The sequence below is a fragment of the Macaca mulatta genome, chromosome 14 (assembly GCF_049350105.2).
Source record: "Macaca mulatta isolate MMU2019108-1 chromosome 14, T2T-MMU8v2.0, whole genome shotgun sequence".
NCBI lineage: Eukaryota > Metazoa > Chordata > Mammalia > Primates > Cercopithecidae > Macaca > Macaca mulatta.
Window position 1 is genome coordinate 5,703,533 of NC_133419.1, and position 18,658 is coordinate 5,722,190.

Consider the following 18,658-nt stretch of genomic DNA (forward strand, 5'->3'; position numbering starts at 1 on the left):
GTCGGAATGACGTGCCTGCAGACAAGAGCCGCCCTCTCCAGGGCTTCCTCTCTGCTGACAGCTGAACACTGGACAGGATGACCTGCCTACAGAGAGGAGCGGGCAGCTCTGAGCTGTTCTAACACTAAATAAAACTCTTCTTCACCCTTCCCTTATCTGCATACCTCATTCTTCCTGGATGCAGGACAGTAACTAGGGCAAAGGTGCTGCGGCCACAGAGGTTTCCAGCCAGAAAAATCGACACCCGGAGATCCTGTAACATTTCCACTCTAGATCCCCACGTGTCTCCCGTCAGGACAATCTTTCAGAGCACCCTTCCCCAGCACTCCCCTTTCTTCCACCGTCTTTATTTCCAACATCTTCCTCCCAAAGCTCACTCTCAAGCAGTATTTCTGACACCTCTCTCTACATATCCACCAACTCCTGCGCCGCCCACTCCCCTTTGATGAGATTCTACTCGACAGGCTTTCTTGCACATCTTTTTCTGGTCCTCAGAAAACAGTGAAAGTTCTGAGTTCATTGCTTCTACACACCCACAGTGAAATAGAGAAGTGCTTCAAAAGGCAACAGAAATCAGAAGAAACCAATCTTCCCCCAGTGGAAGTAAGGGCCAGGATGCAGGAGTCTTGAAGCGTTTCGTTTCTCAGGGACAACTTTCTGAACAGGGACTTGTCCAAAGATAGCCCAGCAGAGGGTTCATGTGGAGGGAGGGCACGCCCACCACACCCAGGCGGGAGTGGCCCAGGCAGAGGGGCCAGCAAGGCCTGTGTGGCTGGAGCAGTGAGCGCAGGGTAGTACAGGGAGGGGTGAGAGGGGGCCAGGGGTGGGCAGCACTTTCTCCACCAGGACAGCCTGGGCCAGGCCACCGCATCAGGGCTCAGGTGTCTCTGCAGGGCAGAATCGTGGTTTGCTGCGTCTCTGCCCTTGATGCCCTCCATCCAGGGATGTGTCTACAGATTGAAGACTAAAGAACCTAAGAACCCACATCCATCCAGAGGCCAGTTAGCCCAGCCCACTGCTCTCACGGCACTCTACCATCAAACTTGCCTGGTTCGTGAGGGGCTATTCAACTCAACAAGCAGGGATGGAGCACCAGAAACGTGCCAGGCCCTGTGTCCAGTTCTGAGGCTACAAAGATGAAGGTGATGCGACCCCACCCTCAGGGAGCACATGACCTCACAGATCTGACGTCCAGATGAATGAATGCTGTAAGACGGGGTAGGAGCGGTGCCGAGAAACACGCCGAGGCGGCACCGCAGGGGCTCCTGGTGAGCCTGGGGCTTCTGGCTGAGCCTGGAAGGACTGCATCAAGGGGTGGCGAGCAGGGGCAGAGAAAGGCACGTGCGGCAAAGGGGTCTTACTTGTGAGAGACTACGGTGGGGGGCAGTTGCTTGTGATCGCCTGCCAGGATGCACTTTCTGGCCTTCAGCAGGGGGATCCAGCAGCTCGCCTCAAGGGCCTGGGCACACTCATCAATGACCACCACGTCGAAGTGGCTCTCGGGCAGCAACTTCAGGGGGCCGTCGGCAGACGCACCTGGTGGAAACAGGGAGCCGGGAGTCTCCAGGGGCACGGCTGCTTCCCAACAGCTGCAGCCGCACCAGAGGAGACACCACCAAGCCGGGGTTTGAGGCTTGTATTACAACTGTGTGGGATACATTTGTATCTTGTAATAAAAACTTGGCCAAGACATTTTAGAACTCATGGTTCCAGCTCACCTGTGTTTTAAGCAGTGGGTCCTCTGGCCACAGGCCCTTCTGACCTTCAATCGGCAAAATTAATCACCCTTCGGGGCTGCGACCCCGAGCCCAAGGGACGCTGTCTGAGTTCTAAATATTGTAACTCAATTATTTTCTAAATGTAGAACCTAATTCTCCTCTAAGGTGACTTTCTTGGACATACAGAACAATCAACTGCTGGCCGCTCACCCAGAGAAAAGCCTCCACGCATTTGGCAACACAAATCCACTGTGGCAGCTTTTCCTTCCTGGGACGTGGAGCGGCAGAGTGCAGAGTTCAGTCGGTGAGCAGGACTCGGGCCCACGCCATCTCCAGCAAACAGCGTGGGGCCCTAGGCGAGCCTCCCACCCCCAAGCCTGTTTCCTCATCCACAAACACGGACAACGGCTGCATGTCATGCGACTGCACCACAAAGGACAACATATATAAAGTGCCCGGCACAAGAAGGCAGGTTTCCACAAATGTGATCGATGTTAGTTCCCACCCTTTCTGTCTTCCATCTGAGTGAATTATGCTAATGATATGTACATAATGCCATGATGAAGACAGACACTGAGAAATTTCTCAAGATGGACTCTCCAGAGATGGCTAGCAAAAGCACCCACAGGGGAGACAGAACTTGACTGGGCTTTGGATAATTGAGAGACATGTTTAGGTCACAGACATGACTTCACAGTCCAGAGAGAAACCAGACTTCGTGACGGAGAAGCACTTCCAGGAATTCACTCTAGCTCCCCAACAACCAGGAGGGAACAGAAAGGCCACACAGGCCACAAGCTGACCTTGTGGGGCTCTGGGGGTGCCTCCTGATTTCCAGCAAGTGCTGTCCTTGAAGCCAGAGAAGGATGTCAGCAAAGAGATTCTCACAAGCTCTGAGAATTCTCTCCTCCACGAAAGCAACACGACATCGGCAAATGGTCAGAATCAACTTTCTCAGAACTCTGGAAACTCGCCAAAGGCTTGCAGCAATCAGGGAAATGTTCATTCCAGAAAAGCGTTTGAATCCCCGTCAGCACGGGAGCTCCGTGACACTGAAACCTGCCCTATTCCCAGCCATCCCTCCCCATCCTATGGCAGCCTTGAAACCCTCAGCCTGAAGTCAGGGTGAAAATCAGCACTTGGCAGCCCCGGGGGTGCAGAACAGGGTTGGCATTCTTGCAAATCCCCACTCCTGAAACTGTGCTTATCTTATCTGTCTGGGAATCTGGTAGACCACACTCAAAAGACTTTATCTGAGCTCATGTGATGCAAACAGCCTTTTCCCTGGTGGTGTCTGTCAAAAACAACCAGAGGTAGCTGTTGAACATCATAGTTTTCTAAGAAAGGAAATAATGGTTGGAGCAAATGATAGGATAACCAAACAAAGTTTTAAGCTGGGGAATGATATCCTCAGGGGGCTTTGAAAAGCTCCAACATATTCCTGGGAATCTAGAAGACCACACACATGCACAGGGCTGATGAAAGACCTCAGGAGGCCCTCAGCTCTCACCTGTGGCTCAGCTCAAGGCACTGCACAAACAGGAAGTGAAAGCTGAGAGTCACGAACAGCCTGGCTCTGTGGTGGGGGTATGCTCAAGCACACACACAGAGCCACTCAGCAAAGACTGGGGCATTTATGGCTCCAGGAGTTCAGGGGGATTTCTGTCTAATCACTAGCTGGCCACTAAGCTATATTAGATTTTAGTGGCCACAAAAGACAAAAAATACAAATTTTACAGAATTAGTCCAGAAAAGTCGCTAAACAAACAACAAGTGGCAATAACAATAAACCCTGCAGTGGGAAGAGAACCTGACTTCCAGAGTTGCCACACTCTATTAGTTAAATGATTCATTTTCAACAAGAAACTACAAGGCACGTTGAGAGTCATCAAAATATGGCCAATATACAGGGGAAAAAAGGCAATCAACAGATACTTGAGGCCAGGAGTGGTGGCTTATGCCTGTAATCCCAGCACTTTGGGAGGCAGAGGTTGGTGGATCACCTGAGTCAGGAGTCTGAGACCTGCCTGGCCAACATGGTGACCCCATCTCTACTAAAAATACAAAACTTAGCCAGGCGTGGTAGCAGACGCCTGTAATCCCAGCTACTCGGGAGGCTAAGACAGGAGAATCACTTGAACTCAGGAGATGGAGGTTGCAGCAGGCTGAGATCACACTATGGCACTCCAGCCTGAGCAACAGAGTGAGACTCCATCTCCAAAAAATTAAATAAATAAATACACCGGATACTTGAGAAAGCCCAGATGCTGATCTTACTAGACAAAGACTTGAAATATCAGCAATTCTAAGTATGTTCAAACAGCAAAAGGGAACCAAGTCTAAAGAAATAAAGTATGAGAATACTGTCTCACCAAATAAGAGAACATCAATAAAGAGACAGGAATAATTTTTTAAGAAGTACCACACAGAGGCTGGCATGGTGGCTCATGCCTGTAATCCCAGCACTTTGGGAGGCTGAGGTGGGCAGATCATGAGGTCAAGAGATAGAGACCATCGTGGCCAACATGGTGAAACCCCGTCTCACTAAAAATACAACAATTAGCTGGGCGTGGTGGCACACGCCTGTAGACCCAGCTACTCAGGAGGCTGAGGCAGGAGAATTGTTTGAACCTGGGAGGCAGAGGTTGCAGTGGGCTGAGATCACGCCACTGCACTCCAGTCTGGTGACAGAGCAAGTCTCCATCCTAAAAAAAAAAAAAAAAAAAAAGTACTGCACAGAAATTCTGGAGTTGAAAAGTATAACTGAAATTCACTAGAAGGATTCAACAGGACAGAACGATCAGCAAACATGAAGAGAGATCCATTGAGAAGATCCAGCCTGAAGATCAGAAAAAAAAAAAAAAAATGGAGGAAAATGAATAGAGCTTCAGACACCTGTGGGGCACTATCAAGTGAATCAACGGATTCATAATGGGAGTTCTAGACAGAGTGGACAGTAGAATAAGGGCAGAAAGAATACCTGAAAAAATAATGGCTGAAAACTCCCCAAATTTGATGAAAAACATGAATCTAAACATCCAAGAAGCTCCACAAACTCCACGTAATTTACTCACAGAGATCCACACCTAACACATCATAATCACACCCTCAAAAGACAAAAGACAACACTTGAAAGCAGCAATAGAGTAGCAACCTGTCACATATAAGGAGCCCTCAATGAGAGCAATAGCTGCTTTCCCATCAGAGACTGTGCAGGCAGTGGAATGACACGTTCAAAGGGCTGAAAAAAACTGTCAACCAAGAATTCTATACCCAGCAAGACTATCCTTCAAAAATGAAGGAGAAACTAAGACATGTCCAGATAAAGATGAGCTTAGAGAATCTGCCACAGCAAACCTGCCCTTCAAGAAACACCAAAGCGAGTCCCTTGGAGATAGTAACTCAAATCTACATGAAGAAATAAAGGCAACTATACATGGGTAAATATAAAAGACCCCATAAATGTATTTTCTGCTTGTGACTCTTTTTCTCCTGTCTGATTTAAAATACAACTGGATAAAGCAATAACTATAAAGCCAATTAGAACCTAGCCAGGTGTGGTGGCTCACTCCTGTAATCCCAGCACTTTGGGAGGCCAAGGCGGGCAGATCATTTGAGGTCAGAAGTTCGAGACCAGCCTGGCCAACATGGTGAAATCCTGTCTCTACAAAAAAATACAAAAAAAAAAAATTAGCTGGGCATGATGGCATGTGCCTGCAATTCCAGCTTCTCAGGAGGCTGAGGCACAAGAATCACCTGAAACCGGGAGGCAGAGGCTGCAGTGAACCAAGATTGTACCACTGCTCTCCAGCCTGGGTAACAGAGTGAGACGCTGTCTCAAAAAAAAAAAAAAGAACCTGGACTCTGTTCTTTAGAGCAGTCCACCAGTTGAGAGGTTGTTGCAAACAGACTCTAAGGCAGGGATATGCAATCTTTTGGCTTCCCAGGGCCATATTAAAAGAATTGTCTTGGGCTACACATAAAATATGCTAACATTAACAATAGCTGATGAGCTTTAAAAAAAAAAAATCACACACACACAAATCTCATAATGTTTTAAGAAAGTTTACAAATTTGTGTTGGGCCACATTCAAAGAATCCTGGGCTGCATGCGGCCTGCAGGCCTTCGGTTGGACAAGCTTGCTTTAAGGTATGCCCCAGGATCCTGGCCACTGGTATTCACATCTTGCATATAATCCCTTCCCCTCGAGTATGGGTGGGGCCTGAGACTTGCTTCTAATCCACAGAATAGGGCAAAAGTGATGAGATGTGGCATCCTCAATAACATTACATTAAGACGATAACCCACTGTGCTAGGAGACTGTGTCTCTTGCTGGCTTTTAGGAAGCAAGCAGCCACATTGGCAAGGCCTACAGGGCAGGCAGCTAAGAGCGGCCTCCAGCCAACACCCAGCAAGAACCCACAGGGAACTGAATGCTGCCAACAACCACATGAGCCTGAAGGCAGATCCTTTCCAGGCAAGTTTCAGATGAGACTGCAGCCCCCACTGACACCTGGATCGCAGCCTCATGAGAGTCTGAGCAGAGCACCACGTTCAGCCGGGCCTGGGCTCTCCGCCCAGAAAAACTGTAGAATAATAAACGTGGGATGTTTTCAGCTGCTACCTTTGTGGTACTATTATCACACAGGAACAACCCAGAGGCCTCACAAACACATTCCTAAACCCCAAAAGGGCAGCTGACAAGATTCCCACAACAGTTACAAGGCGCGCGGCTCTGTAACAGGAGTGCTGTCTCCCAGCTACGAGACTGTGTGTCCTCCACCTCTGCCCTGGATGGAGCAGCAGGGACTGCATTTACTCTCCCATCTCAAATAACACCCCCTGCCCCCGCCAGCTATTTAACATTTTTTTAAATAACCGAAACCACACCCTTCAGGACACTAGACAACAGGTAACAAAGAAAAGTAACCCCTGACTAACGACAGACAAAGGAGGTGAGCCCTGGAGTTGCCCCCGTTTTCTGCCTTGAGTTTCCAGGAGAGAATACAGAGAAGGGGCAGCCAGGTGGAGCCTAGAAGGCTCCCTGAGTTGAGGAGACAAGGCTGAGAATCTGTGGAGACCAACGCAGGCAGAGTTTCCAGGACAAAATGCCAAAGAGACTTCTACACAGAGAGAAAAAACCCTAGCGATCTGCAGACGGGCTCCCTCGGGTATTGTGATTAGCACATGCTTACAAGAAAACTACTCCAAGCCTGGGAAAAATACCATCCCAGACAATGAGAGAAAAGTGCCCAGTGTTCACACAAGGCTGGGAATAGCACCTAATCCCATGAGTCAGACTCGAAAATCTCATGACGCAGGGTGTACTGGGGAGAAAACTCAAAGGGTCTCACCTAGGTACAGGGGAATATTAACCCTGGACTAAGCACTGATCCAGACCCTAACACATCTCAAAAGTTAAAACTCAAAAGGTTAAACTGTTTACAAGCAAATTTACTGCTTCCTAAAACCAAACGCAAGAATATTATAGGAGACTGGGCGTGGTGGCTCACACCAATGCCAGCACTTTGGGAGGCCGAGGCAGGCAGATCACTTGAGGTCAGGAGTTTGAGACCAGCCTGGCTAACATGGTGAAACCTCACCTCTACTAAAAATACAAAAATTAGCCAAGCATGGTAGTGCGCGCCTGTAGTCAGAGCTACTCTAGAGACTGAGTTAAGAGAATAACTTGAATCCAGGAGGCGGAGGTTGCAGTGAGCCAAGATTGCACCACTGCACTCCAGCCTGGGTGACAGAGCAAGACACTCTTTCTCAAAAAAAAAAAAAAAAAAAAAAATCTTAGCAATACAAAAATATTCAATACTCACCATGCAACAACATAAAATCCCCAATGTCCGGTATCCAAACAAACATTAGCAGGCCGGCAAAAAGGTAGGAAAACACAACCACTCGAGGGGAACAGTTCATTGAAAGAGACCAAAAATGACACAGGCAATAGAAATAATAGTCTAGAACATTCAAAAGAGTTATTATAGTTGTATTCCAAATGTTAAAAAATTAAGTAAAAACGTCAAAGATATAAAAAGACTCAAATCTTATTTCTGGATGTCAGATGAAAGTTACACTGGATGGGACAGATGTTAGATTAGGCATGTAAGAAGGAAACGAGTGAACTCAGAAACACAGCAATAAGCAGGTATAAAGGTTCAGCTGTGCAAGATAAATTCTACAGATCTGCTGCACAACACGATGCCTGTAGTTAACAATATTATATTGTATACTTAAACATTTAAGAGGGTAGATCTCATGTTGTGTTCTCACCACAATTTTAAAAAACATGAGGCCGGGCCAGTGGCTCACGCCTGTAATCCCACTACTCTAGGAGGCCGAGGCAGGCGGATCATGAGGTCAGGAGTTTGAGACCAGCCTGGCCAACATGGTGAAACCCCGTCTCTACTAAAAATACAAAAATTAGCCAGGTGAGGTGGTGGGCGCCTGTAATCCCAGCTACTCGGGAGGCTGAGGCAGGAGAATGGCTTGAACCTGGGAGGCGGAGGTTGCAGTGGGCGGAGATAGCACCACTGCACTCCAGCCTGGGTAACAGAGTGAGACTCTGCCTCAAAAAAAAAAAAAAAAAAAAAAAAACCAACCAGCCATGGAGCAAACAGCACCAGGGCAAATTGTAGTCAAATTGCTTAAAACCAGTGATAAAGAAAGCATCATTTTCTTTTTTTTTTTTTGAGACGTTGTCTGGCTCTGTCATCCAGGCTGGAGTGCAGTGGTGCAATCTGAGCTCACTGCAATCTCCGCCTCCAGGTTCAAGCGATTCTCCTGCCTCAGCATCTGGGATTACAGGCACCCGCCACCACACCTGGTTAATTTTTTTTATACTTTTAGTAGAGACAGGGTTTCACCATGTGGGCCAGGCTGGTCTTGGACTCCTGACCTCAGGTGATCCACCCACCTTAGCCTCCCAAAGTGCTGAGATTACAGGCGTGAGCCACCGCACCCAGCCGAAAAAATCTTAAATGCCGACAGAAGAAAAAAGACACATTATATACAAAGGCACAAAGATGAGGATGACAGATTTCTCTTCAGAAATACTCAGGCAGATGACAGCGGACGACATTTTAAAATATTGCAAGGAAAAGTGTTAATCTAGAATTCTCACCCAGCAAAAATATCTTTCAAAACTGCAGGTGAAATCAAGCTATTTTCAGACATATAAAAGCTGTTAGACTTCATCACTGGCTGACCCACACTACAAGAAATGATCACGGACGCCTTTCAGGTGGAAGGAAAATGGTACCACATGGAAATACACCACCTACACCAAAAGAAAACAAAGTACCAAAAGTGGTAACTACGTGGACAAATACACAAGATACTTTTCTTATTATTTAAATCTCTTTAAAGATAACTCACCATTAAAACAAGTATTGTAAGGTTTAGAATATACGTATAAGAAAAATAAATGACAGAAGCATAAATGCTAAGAGGAGAGAGATGTTAGCTTGCAATCATAAAGCTCTATACTCTATGTGAGGCGGCGTATGAATAGACGATGATGATTTAAAGACACATACTGTAAGGCCTAAAGTAACCACTGAAAGAATCAAATAAAGATATATAGCTAACAAGCCAACAAAAACAAAAACAGGCCAGGCATGACGGTTCATGCCTATAATCCCAGCACCAAGGTGGCCAAGGTGGGAGGAGCCCCTGAGTCCAGGAGTCCGAGACTAGCCTAGGCAACATAGCAAGAACTTGTTGCTACAAATCATCTTTTAAAAATAAATAAATAAATAAAAATAAAATCCTAAGAAATCTTTAATCATGGGGCATAGTGAGAACTTATGTGGAAAAAAAAAAAAGAAATGTTCAATTAATTAATGAAAAGAAAGCGGAAGAGGAGGAAAATGTAACAAAGAACAAACAGCAGACACTGTCAACTGGGTAACAGAGCAAGGCCCAGTCATATATTACCTACAGAGAAAGCAGATCAACAACTGAAAGATGTCTAGAAATTTCCCAACTATTTGGAAACTATACAACATTTCTAAAAAACCAAAAGGCAAATGAAATAGCATTTTGAAATGAATGCAATATAACATATCAGAATTTGTGGGATGCCACAAAAGCAGTACTTGGGGAGACATTTATGGAGCTAAATGCTTGTATCAGAAAAAAAGAAAGGTCTCAAATCAATGATCTCAGCTTCCACATTAGGAAGCAAGAAAAAGAACAAGGCCAAGAAAACAGAAAACAATAAAGATTAATGTGGGAATAAATGAAACAGAAAAACAACAGAGAAAAAGCAAAAGCTGGTTCTTTGGGAAGATCAATTGAAACCTCCAGCCAGGCCGGACGGGGTGGGTCACGCCTAAAATCCCAGCACTTTAGGAGGCTGAGGCAGGGGAATCCCTTGAGCCCAGGAGTCTGAGACCAGCCTGGGCAACATAGTGAGACCCTGTCTCTTTTTCAGTTTTGCTTTGTTTTTTTGGTTTTGGGGTTTTTATTTTTTTGAGGTGGAGTCTCACTCTCCGCCCAGGCTGGAGTGCAGTGGCACCATCTTGGTTCACGGCAACCTCCACCTCTAGGATTCAAGCGATTCTCCTACCTCAGCCTCCAGAGTAGCTGGAATTACAGGTGCATACCACAACTCCTGGCTAATTTTTGTATTTTTAGTAGAGACAGGGTTTTGCCACGTTGGCCAGGCAGGTCTCAAACTCCTGACCTCAGGTGATCCACCCACGTTGGCATCCCGAAGTGCTGGGATTACAGGTGTGAGCCACTGCACCTGGCACAGACCTTCTCTCTTAAAATACATATATATGTATATAAAATCTAAATTAAAAAAAAAAAAAAGTCCTCCAGCCGGAAGAGCAGGAAAAAAAAGAACACACAAACCAGTATCAGGAATAATACAGGTTATATCATGACAGATTCTGCAGATAGTAAAAGAATAAGGGCATATTAGGAACCACTTCATGCCTCTAAATTCAACAATTTAGATGAAATGGACAAACTTCTTGAAAGCTACCAGCTCATGGAAGAAGAGAACCTGAACAGCCCTTTATCTGTTGAAGAAGTTGAATTTGTAGTTCAAAACCTCTCTATGAAGAAAATTCCAGATATGAAGGGCTTCACTAGTGAACTCTACTCAACTTTTAAAGAAATACCAATTCTAAACAAACTCTTCCGGAAAACAGAAGAGGGAACACACCCCAACTCCTTTTCCGAGGCCACACGGGCAGGATGGAGACGCCCCCTCACCTGTGTTTGTTGCAAGGACCACGTTTGCCGAAGTGAGGCTCTCGAGTATAGCTGCTTCTTCCCTCCCCTTCAGTTCTTTTCTTAACAGCTTAACTTCATTTCGAAAATTACTTTTTTCTCTCTTATCCTGGGTCTTTTTGTTTTTCACCTATAAAGAAAAACAAAGAAGATACACGTATTTCAATCCAACTTTGTACTTCTTCAACTCTATTTATGAAGTGCTTCTATTTACATCATTTGGTCTAGTTCAATAAGCTCCTTAAAAAACACTCAGAAACCTTCCTTGAAAAAGACGCAGATACACACACACAACTAAGCACCTTACATCCTTACTTGCCTTGAAGTCACAGGAAGGGAAATTTTAAGTCCTGGAAAGAGACCACGTTTTTAACTCCGAGGAGACCAGAAATTGGAGCAGCCCTGCCCTGCACAAAGGCATTTGATCCTGGGGAAGAAACAGTGCCTGCCCACCTCAGGATTTGGGTTGTAGGAGCTTACGAATGGAAGAGCTTCACATATTATTCCTTTTTTTTTTTTTTTTTGAGACGGAGTCTCGCTCTGTCACCCAAGCTGGAGTGCAGTGGCCAGATCTCAGCTCACTGCAAGCTCCGCCTCCCGGGTTCACGCCATTCTCCTGCTTCAGCCTCCTGAGTAGCTGGGACTACAGGTGCCCGCCACCTCGCCCGGGTAGTTTTTTGTATTTTTTAGTAGAGATGGGGTTTCACCGTGTTAGCCAGGATGGTCTTGATCTCCTGACCTCGTGATCCGCCCGTCTCGGCCTCCCAAAGTGCTGGGATTACAGGCTTAAGCCACTGCGCCCAGCCCTTCACATATTATTCTACATTTTTCAAGGAGATTAAAAAAATTTTTCAACCCATAATCAAAACCTCACTTTAATATCTCGAAAAGATGGAACTGGCTGGACGTGGTGGCTCATGCCTGTAATCCCAGCATTTTGGGAGGCTGAGGCAGGCAGATCACGAGGTCAGGAGATCGAGACCATCCTGGTTAACATAGTGACACCCCGTCTCTACTAAAAATACAAAAATTAGCCAGGTGTGGTGGCGCGTGCCTGTAGTCCCAGCTACTCGGGAGGCTGAGGCAGGAGAATTGCTTGAACTCAGGAGGCGGAAGTTGCAGTGAGCCAAGATCATGCCACTGCACTCCAGCCTGGGTGACAGAGCAAGATTCTGTCTTTAAAAAAAAAAAATGTAACCTTTCGTTATTTGTGATTTCTACTTTGTGGGACGGAGTTTTAGCAGGGGTGATAGAAGGTGTTTTACTGTGCATAATTTACAGAGAAAGAAAATCCCCAAAAGCACCAATTTCATCAGGAAATGAAATCACCTACATTCGTGATGAGCAAACAACATCACACATATTCCTCCGCCACCTCAAACCTGCGTGACATGCATCTATCCTTCCTCCACCTCCCAGTAGGTGGCCCATCCCCACGCTGCCACCCAGGCCCACAGGCCCATAGCAAACACTGGCTCCCAGGACCCTCCCTGCTGCCGCCACTCCTCTGAGGGTAGGACACTGAGGGGTGCTGGTGCCGACCGTGAGCACACAGGACAGGATATGAGCACAGACGTTACAGCAAAGACTGGCTCCCAGCACCCTCCCTGCTGCCATCACTCCTCCAGGGCTAGGATACCGAGGGGTGCAGGTGCTGACAGTGAGCACACAGGACAGGACGTGAGCACAGACACTACAGCAAAGTGTACACAGGAGAACCAAAGAGCTTAAAAGTGTTGGGCTGGGAGGAAAAGGCCTTCTCAAACGGAATGAACCCACCACCGCCCTACTTCTCCAGTCGACTGGCGTCCTCTTTCACAAGGAGAAGGTGAAAGGTGAAATGGACGGAAAGCACTAGGAGGATGCCAGTTTTTTCAATGTTTATTTTCAAGCTACTTTTCTCCCATTGCCACTACTAGGAAGACAACAGGACCAGACAGAAACACACCCAGGAAAATGTTTGTTTGTTTTTTTGAGATGGAGTCTTGCTCTGTCACCGAGGCTGCAGTGCAGTGGAGTGACCATGGCTCACTGCAACCTCCACCTCCCAGGTTCAAGAGATTGTCCTGCCTCAGCCTCCCAAGTAGCTGGGATTACAGGTGCACGCCACCAGGCCCAGCTAATTTTTGTATTTTTAGTAGAGACAAGGTTTCACCATGTGGGCCAGGCTGGTCTCGAACTCCTGCCCTCAACTGGTCTACCCATCTTGGCCTCCCAAAGTGCTGGGATTGCAGGCATAAGCCACTGCGTCCAGCTGGAAAATGTTTTCTTTACAATTCCTTACACATACTAACCAAGTGCTCTGAAGACAGTTGAGTCTCTGTTAAATGCTAAGTATAATTCTCTATCAAACATGGGCAGCCCTGGCCAGGTGAAGTGGTTCACACCTGTAATCCAGCACTTTGTGAGGCTGAGGCGGGTGGATCACTTAAGGTCAGGAGTTCCAGACCAGCCTGGCCCACATGGCGCAACCCCGTCTCTACTAAAAATTTAAAAATTAGCTGGGTGTGGTGGCACATGCCTGTAGTCCCAGCTACTTGGGAGGGTGAGGTGAACCCAGGAGGCAGAGGCTGCAGTGAGCCAAGATAGCACCACTGCACTCTAGCCTGGGTGACAGAGCGAGACTCCATTTCAAAAAAAAAAAAAAAAAAAAAAGGTCAGGTGTGGTGGCTCACACCTATAATCCCAGCACTTTGAGAAGCCAAGGTGGGCAGATCACCTGAGGTCAGGAGTTCAAGACCAGCATGACCAATATGATGAAACCCCATCTCAACTAAAAATAGAAAAATTAGCCAGGCATGGTGACATGCACCTGTAGTCCCAGCTACTCAGGAGTCTGAGGCAGGAGAATCGCTTGAACCCGGGAGGCGGAGGTTGCGGTGAGCCAAGATTGCACCACTGCACTCCAGCCTGAGCAATGAGAGCAAAACTCCGTCTCAAAAAAAAAAAACAAAAAAGGCAGCCCCATTTTTTATATTATTAAAGGAATCGACGGAAGCAAGAGAAGAGTAAGAGGAATGTAGATAAATCTGCTCCTTCAAAAGACTGCGGATCAGAAGCCCACACCTCACGCGGACACTGGCCATGACACCTACAAAGACCTGGTCGATGTCCTTCCTGATGTCGGCAACAATCTGGGCACTGTCGCTCCGCGCTACAACCGCATCCAGGGAGTGCTGCTGAATGGACTCCAGGAGGCGGGCGGGGTGCCCCAGGCGCAGGATCCGCTGCTTACACAGAGCCAGGCGCTCCACCAGATTGTCCACGGCGATGTTGGAGGGGGCGCAGCACAGAACCTGGGAACCGGAAGTTAGGATTTGGTCATTTACTTTGTAATTAAACCACTGACATTGACACTAAAACAACAAAAAGCCTTAAAGGTAGAGAGAAGGGCAGGGCAGGCACACACGTGCACTCAATCAAACCTTGCATTCATTTTCCAAACCCACGTGTGATCCGATTCTTCCGGGACGCCAAGGCAAGAACCCGGGATACAGAAAGCCCTCTGTCCTTGTGATAAGGAAGGGGATCTAATTGAACCGGTTAACATAAGTCGCCTACAGACGGCAAACTGAGAGAGCACCCTGTAACACACAGAGCTGTAGACATCCACCCGGAGACACTGCCATGAGGTCGGAGCCCCACAGCCTGCCAGTCTGTATGCTTCCCCAGAGGTTTGAGCAGCGGGGCACTGAAGAAGCGAGCCACAGCCCCATCACACGCCCTGAGATGGGGACAAGGGAACTTCCCGTTTCAAATGGACTCAGAGTTGTCTCCCGAACCTCCACTATATTTTTCTTTCTTTCTTTCTTTTTTCTTCTCTTTTTTTTTTTTTTTTGAGACAAGGTCTTGTTGTATGGCCCAGGCTGGAGTGCAGTGGCAGGATCATGGAGAAAACGGCTCAAGAGTCCCAGACAGTTGTTTTTGGATAAAGTGAAATTGACCATCTGCTGTTAAAGCTTCGAACTTATTTATGTTAGTTCCTTCCTCAGAAAAGAACATTTAGGCCTCTCAAAAAAGTATCAACGATCTGAAAATCACTAGACCACTACAGGTGCCTCCTTGCCCTCCCTAGTTCCTATTTTTTACACATTGCTACATTTCTTCTCTGCTATATAAACCGCTAGTTTTAGTCAGTCAGGGAGATGGGTTTGAGGATAAGTTCCCATCTCCTCGGCTGCACCATCTGATTAAAGCCTCTTCCTTGGCAATACTCGTCCTCAGTAACTGGCTTTCTGTGTGGCGAGCAGCAAGACCTATAGACCATGCTGCTGGTGTTTCGTGACTTCCTGGGCTCAAGCTATCTTCCTGGCTCAGCCTCCCAAGTAGCTGAGACTGCAGGCATGCATCACCATGCCCAGCTAATTTTTTCTACTTTTTGTAGAGAATGGGTCTTGCTATGTTGCCCAGGCTGACCTCAAACTCCTGGCTTCAAGTGATCCACCTTGGCCTCCCAAAGTGCTAGGATAACAGACATGAGCCACCGCGCCTGGCCACAGCTCCACTATTAAAAGTGAGATGTTGGCCAGGTGCGGTGGCTCATGTCTGTAATCCCAGCACTTTGGGAGGCCAAGGCGTGAGGTCAAGAGTTCAAGACCACCCTCGACAACATAGTGAGACCCCACCTCTGGGGGGAAAAAAAAAACAGTAGGTGGCAACCAGCAGAGGAGGCAGAGAGTCCCTACAGACCCTTAAGCTCAAGACAAACAGCAGCTCAGGAAGGAGGCTCAGACACCCACTCCCCACGCCTGGCATCACCTCCCAAGGCACATCTCCATAGAAGCAAGGACATAGGTGTGCCTTGGCTCACTTTTAATGAATAGTCGGCACCCAATTAAAACCACCAATCTGCTCCCTTTCAATAAGTCATCTTTTCTTACCAGTTTTGGAACATGTGCAAAGATACTCATTCATAGGAAAACCGTTGGACATAATCTTTTAAGCAAGTGGCAGGCTTCCCTGCAGCTCTGCCCAAGTTCCACTGCTGGCTCTGCCACTTTGAGTGCTGGGCACTTGACCTTGTTTCTCAGTTTCCTCGTCTTTTTTTTTTTTTGGAGATCGAGTTTTGCTCTTGTTGCCCAGGCTGGAGTGCGATGGTGTGATCTCGGCTCACTGCAACCTCCGCCTCCCTGGGTTCAAGAGATTCTCCGGCCTCAGCCTCCTGAGTAGCTGGGATTACAGGTGGCCGCCACCACGCCCAGCTAATTATTTTGTATTTTTAGTAGAGACGGGGTTTCACCATGTTAGCGAGGCTGGCCTCGAACTCCTGACCTCAGGTGCCCCACCCGCCTCGGCCTCCCAAAGTGCTGAGAATACAGGCTCATTGAGCCACCGTGCCTGGCCTCCTCGTCTACAAATTGGGGTCACTAACCACCTGCCTTGGCACAAGGTTTCAGTGAGGATTAAAAGGGTGCTCAGAAGGATGCCTGGTGATAGGCGGCACCCAGTAAACGTCCACCTACAAAACTGGCCATTATTCCAATTCTCATCATTATCCTACATTTTTATAAACCAGAAAGGTTTTTCAAAAAGCTCTCCATGTGCCAAGATCCATAATGACTCAAGCTGAGGCAGATGATGATAATAGGTCCTTTCTCAGTCCTTAAAAATGTAACTGGGCCAGGCATGGCGGCTCATGCCTATAATTGCAGCACTTTGGGAGGCCGAGGCAGGCGGATCACCTGAAGTCAGGAGTTTGAGACTAGACTGGCCAAGGTGGTGAAACTCCATCTCTACTAAAAATACAAAAATTAGCCAGGCATGGTGGCGCGCACCTATAATCCCAGCTACTCGGGAGGCTGAGGTAGGAGAATCACTTGAACCCAGAAGGTGGAGGCTGCAGGGAGCCAAGATCCCGCCACTGCACTCCACACTCCAGCCTGGGTGACAGAGTGAGACTCCGTCTCAAAAAAATAAAAATAAAAATAAATTAAAAATGTAAGTGAATAATAATGTACAGTATTATATTCCACATCTCAGAAAATCAGTCATCTGTGCACTAGACATGTGCATCATATCCATTAACCAGACTATCTGATTAGCCGTTAACGCCTCAACCAGAAGCTGAGTTCCTGACGGGCACAGACCAGGCCCGGACCAACTCCAGGCCCCTGCATGGGCCTGCACACGGAGGAGCGCAAGCACAGCAAGCATGGTGAGCAAATAAACCCCGGGCCAAGGCCTGGCCGACACTAAGGCTGCCACGCCTCAGAGGGCTCCAGGAGCCTTTCTCAACAACCCAGGCTGTGGTGCCTGTGCGTGCTCCCCAAGACTCACGGGGCTGCTGGAAACCAAACAGGGCCAGTCCAACGCTCCACCAATAAATGCTCAGCAATGTTCTCAACCCATCCCGCCAGAACTGAGGCTGGAAGGCCAGTGAGCACCCACTGAACACAACAGACCAGGAGCTGACGGGCTCTGACAGGGAAGTGGTGTGCACTGCCCACCTTTAAGCCTTGTTTCACAGCTTGAAGAATTATCTCAACCACAGTTGTGGTTTTCCCAGTGCCAGGAGGTCCGTGGATGATGGCAAGTTCTTTCTGCGACAGCGCAAATGAAACCGCTTCTTTCTGGGAGGCATCCAAGGAGGTGTTGAAGAATGTCAGCGGGTCTGTGGAAGGAGAGCAGTGTGAGACTCAGGAGCTCTGGGGAGCTCTGTGACTGTTCCTCCTCACAGAGTGTGCGCCCCCGGGGATGAGTGATGCCTGTCAGGAACGTACTGGACCTCCCCAGGGGCAATCCAATCAACACAAAATTAAGTCCGCTTTATTTTCACAAGGTTTCTCCTTGAACAGGGATCGGCAAACTATGGGCCACATCCAGTCAGCTGCCTGTTTTGGTCAGTTTCACTGGAGCACAGCCATGCCCATTCATTTACATACCATCTACAGCTGGCTGCTGCTATGACATGGCCCACAAAGTCTAAACATTCACAATCCATCCCTTTATGGGAAAAGTTTGCCAACCCCTGCTCTAGAGTAACAGGAATGAAGGAAATGTTTTTTTAGTGCATATTCGTGTCTAACATATTGTCCCTCTTTTAAGTGCCCATAAAATGATAAAGAGACAAATGATAAAAAAAAAGATTAACAAATTCTAGGATCATGTTTCTATTCTGAATCTCCCACAACCAAGACTAAAAACCTGCTTTTTTTTTTTGAGATGGAGTCTCGCTCTGTCACCCAGGCTGGAGTGCTATGGTAAGATCTCAGCTCACTGTAACCTCCGCCTGCCGGGTTCAAGCAATTCTCCTGCCTCAGCCTCCCGAGTAGGTAAGACTACAGGTGAGCACCACCATGCCTAGCTAATTTTTTGTATTGTCAGTAGTGACAGGGTTTCACCGTGTCAGCCAGGATGGTCTCAATCTCCTGACCTCATGATCCACCCGCCTCAGCCTCCCAGAGTGCTGGGATTACAGGCGTGAGCCACCGCGCCCGGCCAAGACCTGCTTCTTATGCTGTGCTCTTGAGAGCAGGTGCTGTTGTGCTCAGCCCTGCAGCCACGGCATTCGCTACATGGTGCCCACCACACAGAGACACCTATTGGATGCTCATAAGCAAAGGGTGTTTGCTGACCCTGACTTGTGAGACTGAAGCCAACATGGAAGACAGCAGGGTGTGGAGCTAGTAACAGGCCATCAAAACCCATGTTCCCATGCTATAGCCAGACTATTCCAGAGTCCCTA

At 47.6% G+C, this 18,658-nt stretch overlaps 1 protein-coding gene across 4 annotated transcripts in view; it reads right to left on the bottom strand.

The window, feature by feature from the left end:
* Positions 1-18,658, bottom strand: part of IGHMBP2 (immunoglobulin mu DNA binding protein 2) — a 36,838-nt gene that overhangs the window by 11,226 nt on the left and 6,954 nt on the right. For all 4 annotated transcript variants that reach the window (XR_013403432.1, XR_013403433.1, XR_013403434.1 and 1 more), the window contains exons 5-8: positions 17,421-17,584; positions 14,070-14,270; positions 10,957-11,104; positions 1,362-1,536 (exon numbers count right to left, since the gene is read on the bottom strand). Coding sequence is in view for 1 of the 4 variants with exons in the window: in XM_015113472.3 (XP_014968958.3) it covers positions 1,362-1,536; positions 10,957-11,104; positions 14,070-14,270; positions 17,421-17,584 (688 nt within the window). In the remaining 3 variants the exon portion in view is untranslated. The remainder of the gene's footprint in view (positions 1-1,361; positions 1,537-10,956; positions 11,105-14,069; positions 14,271-17,420; positions 17,585-18,658) is intronic.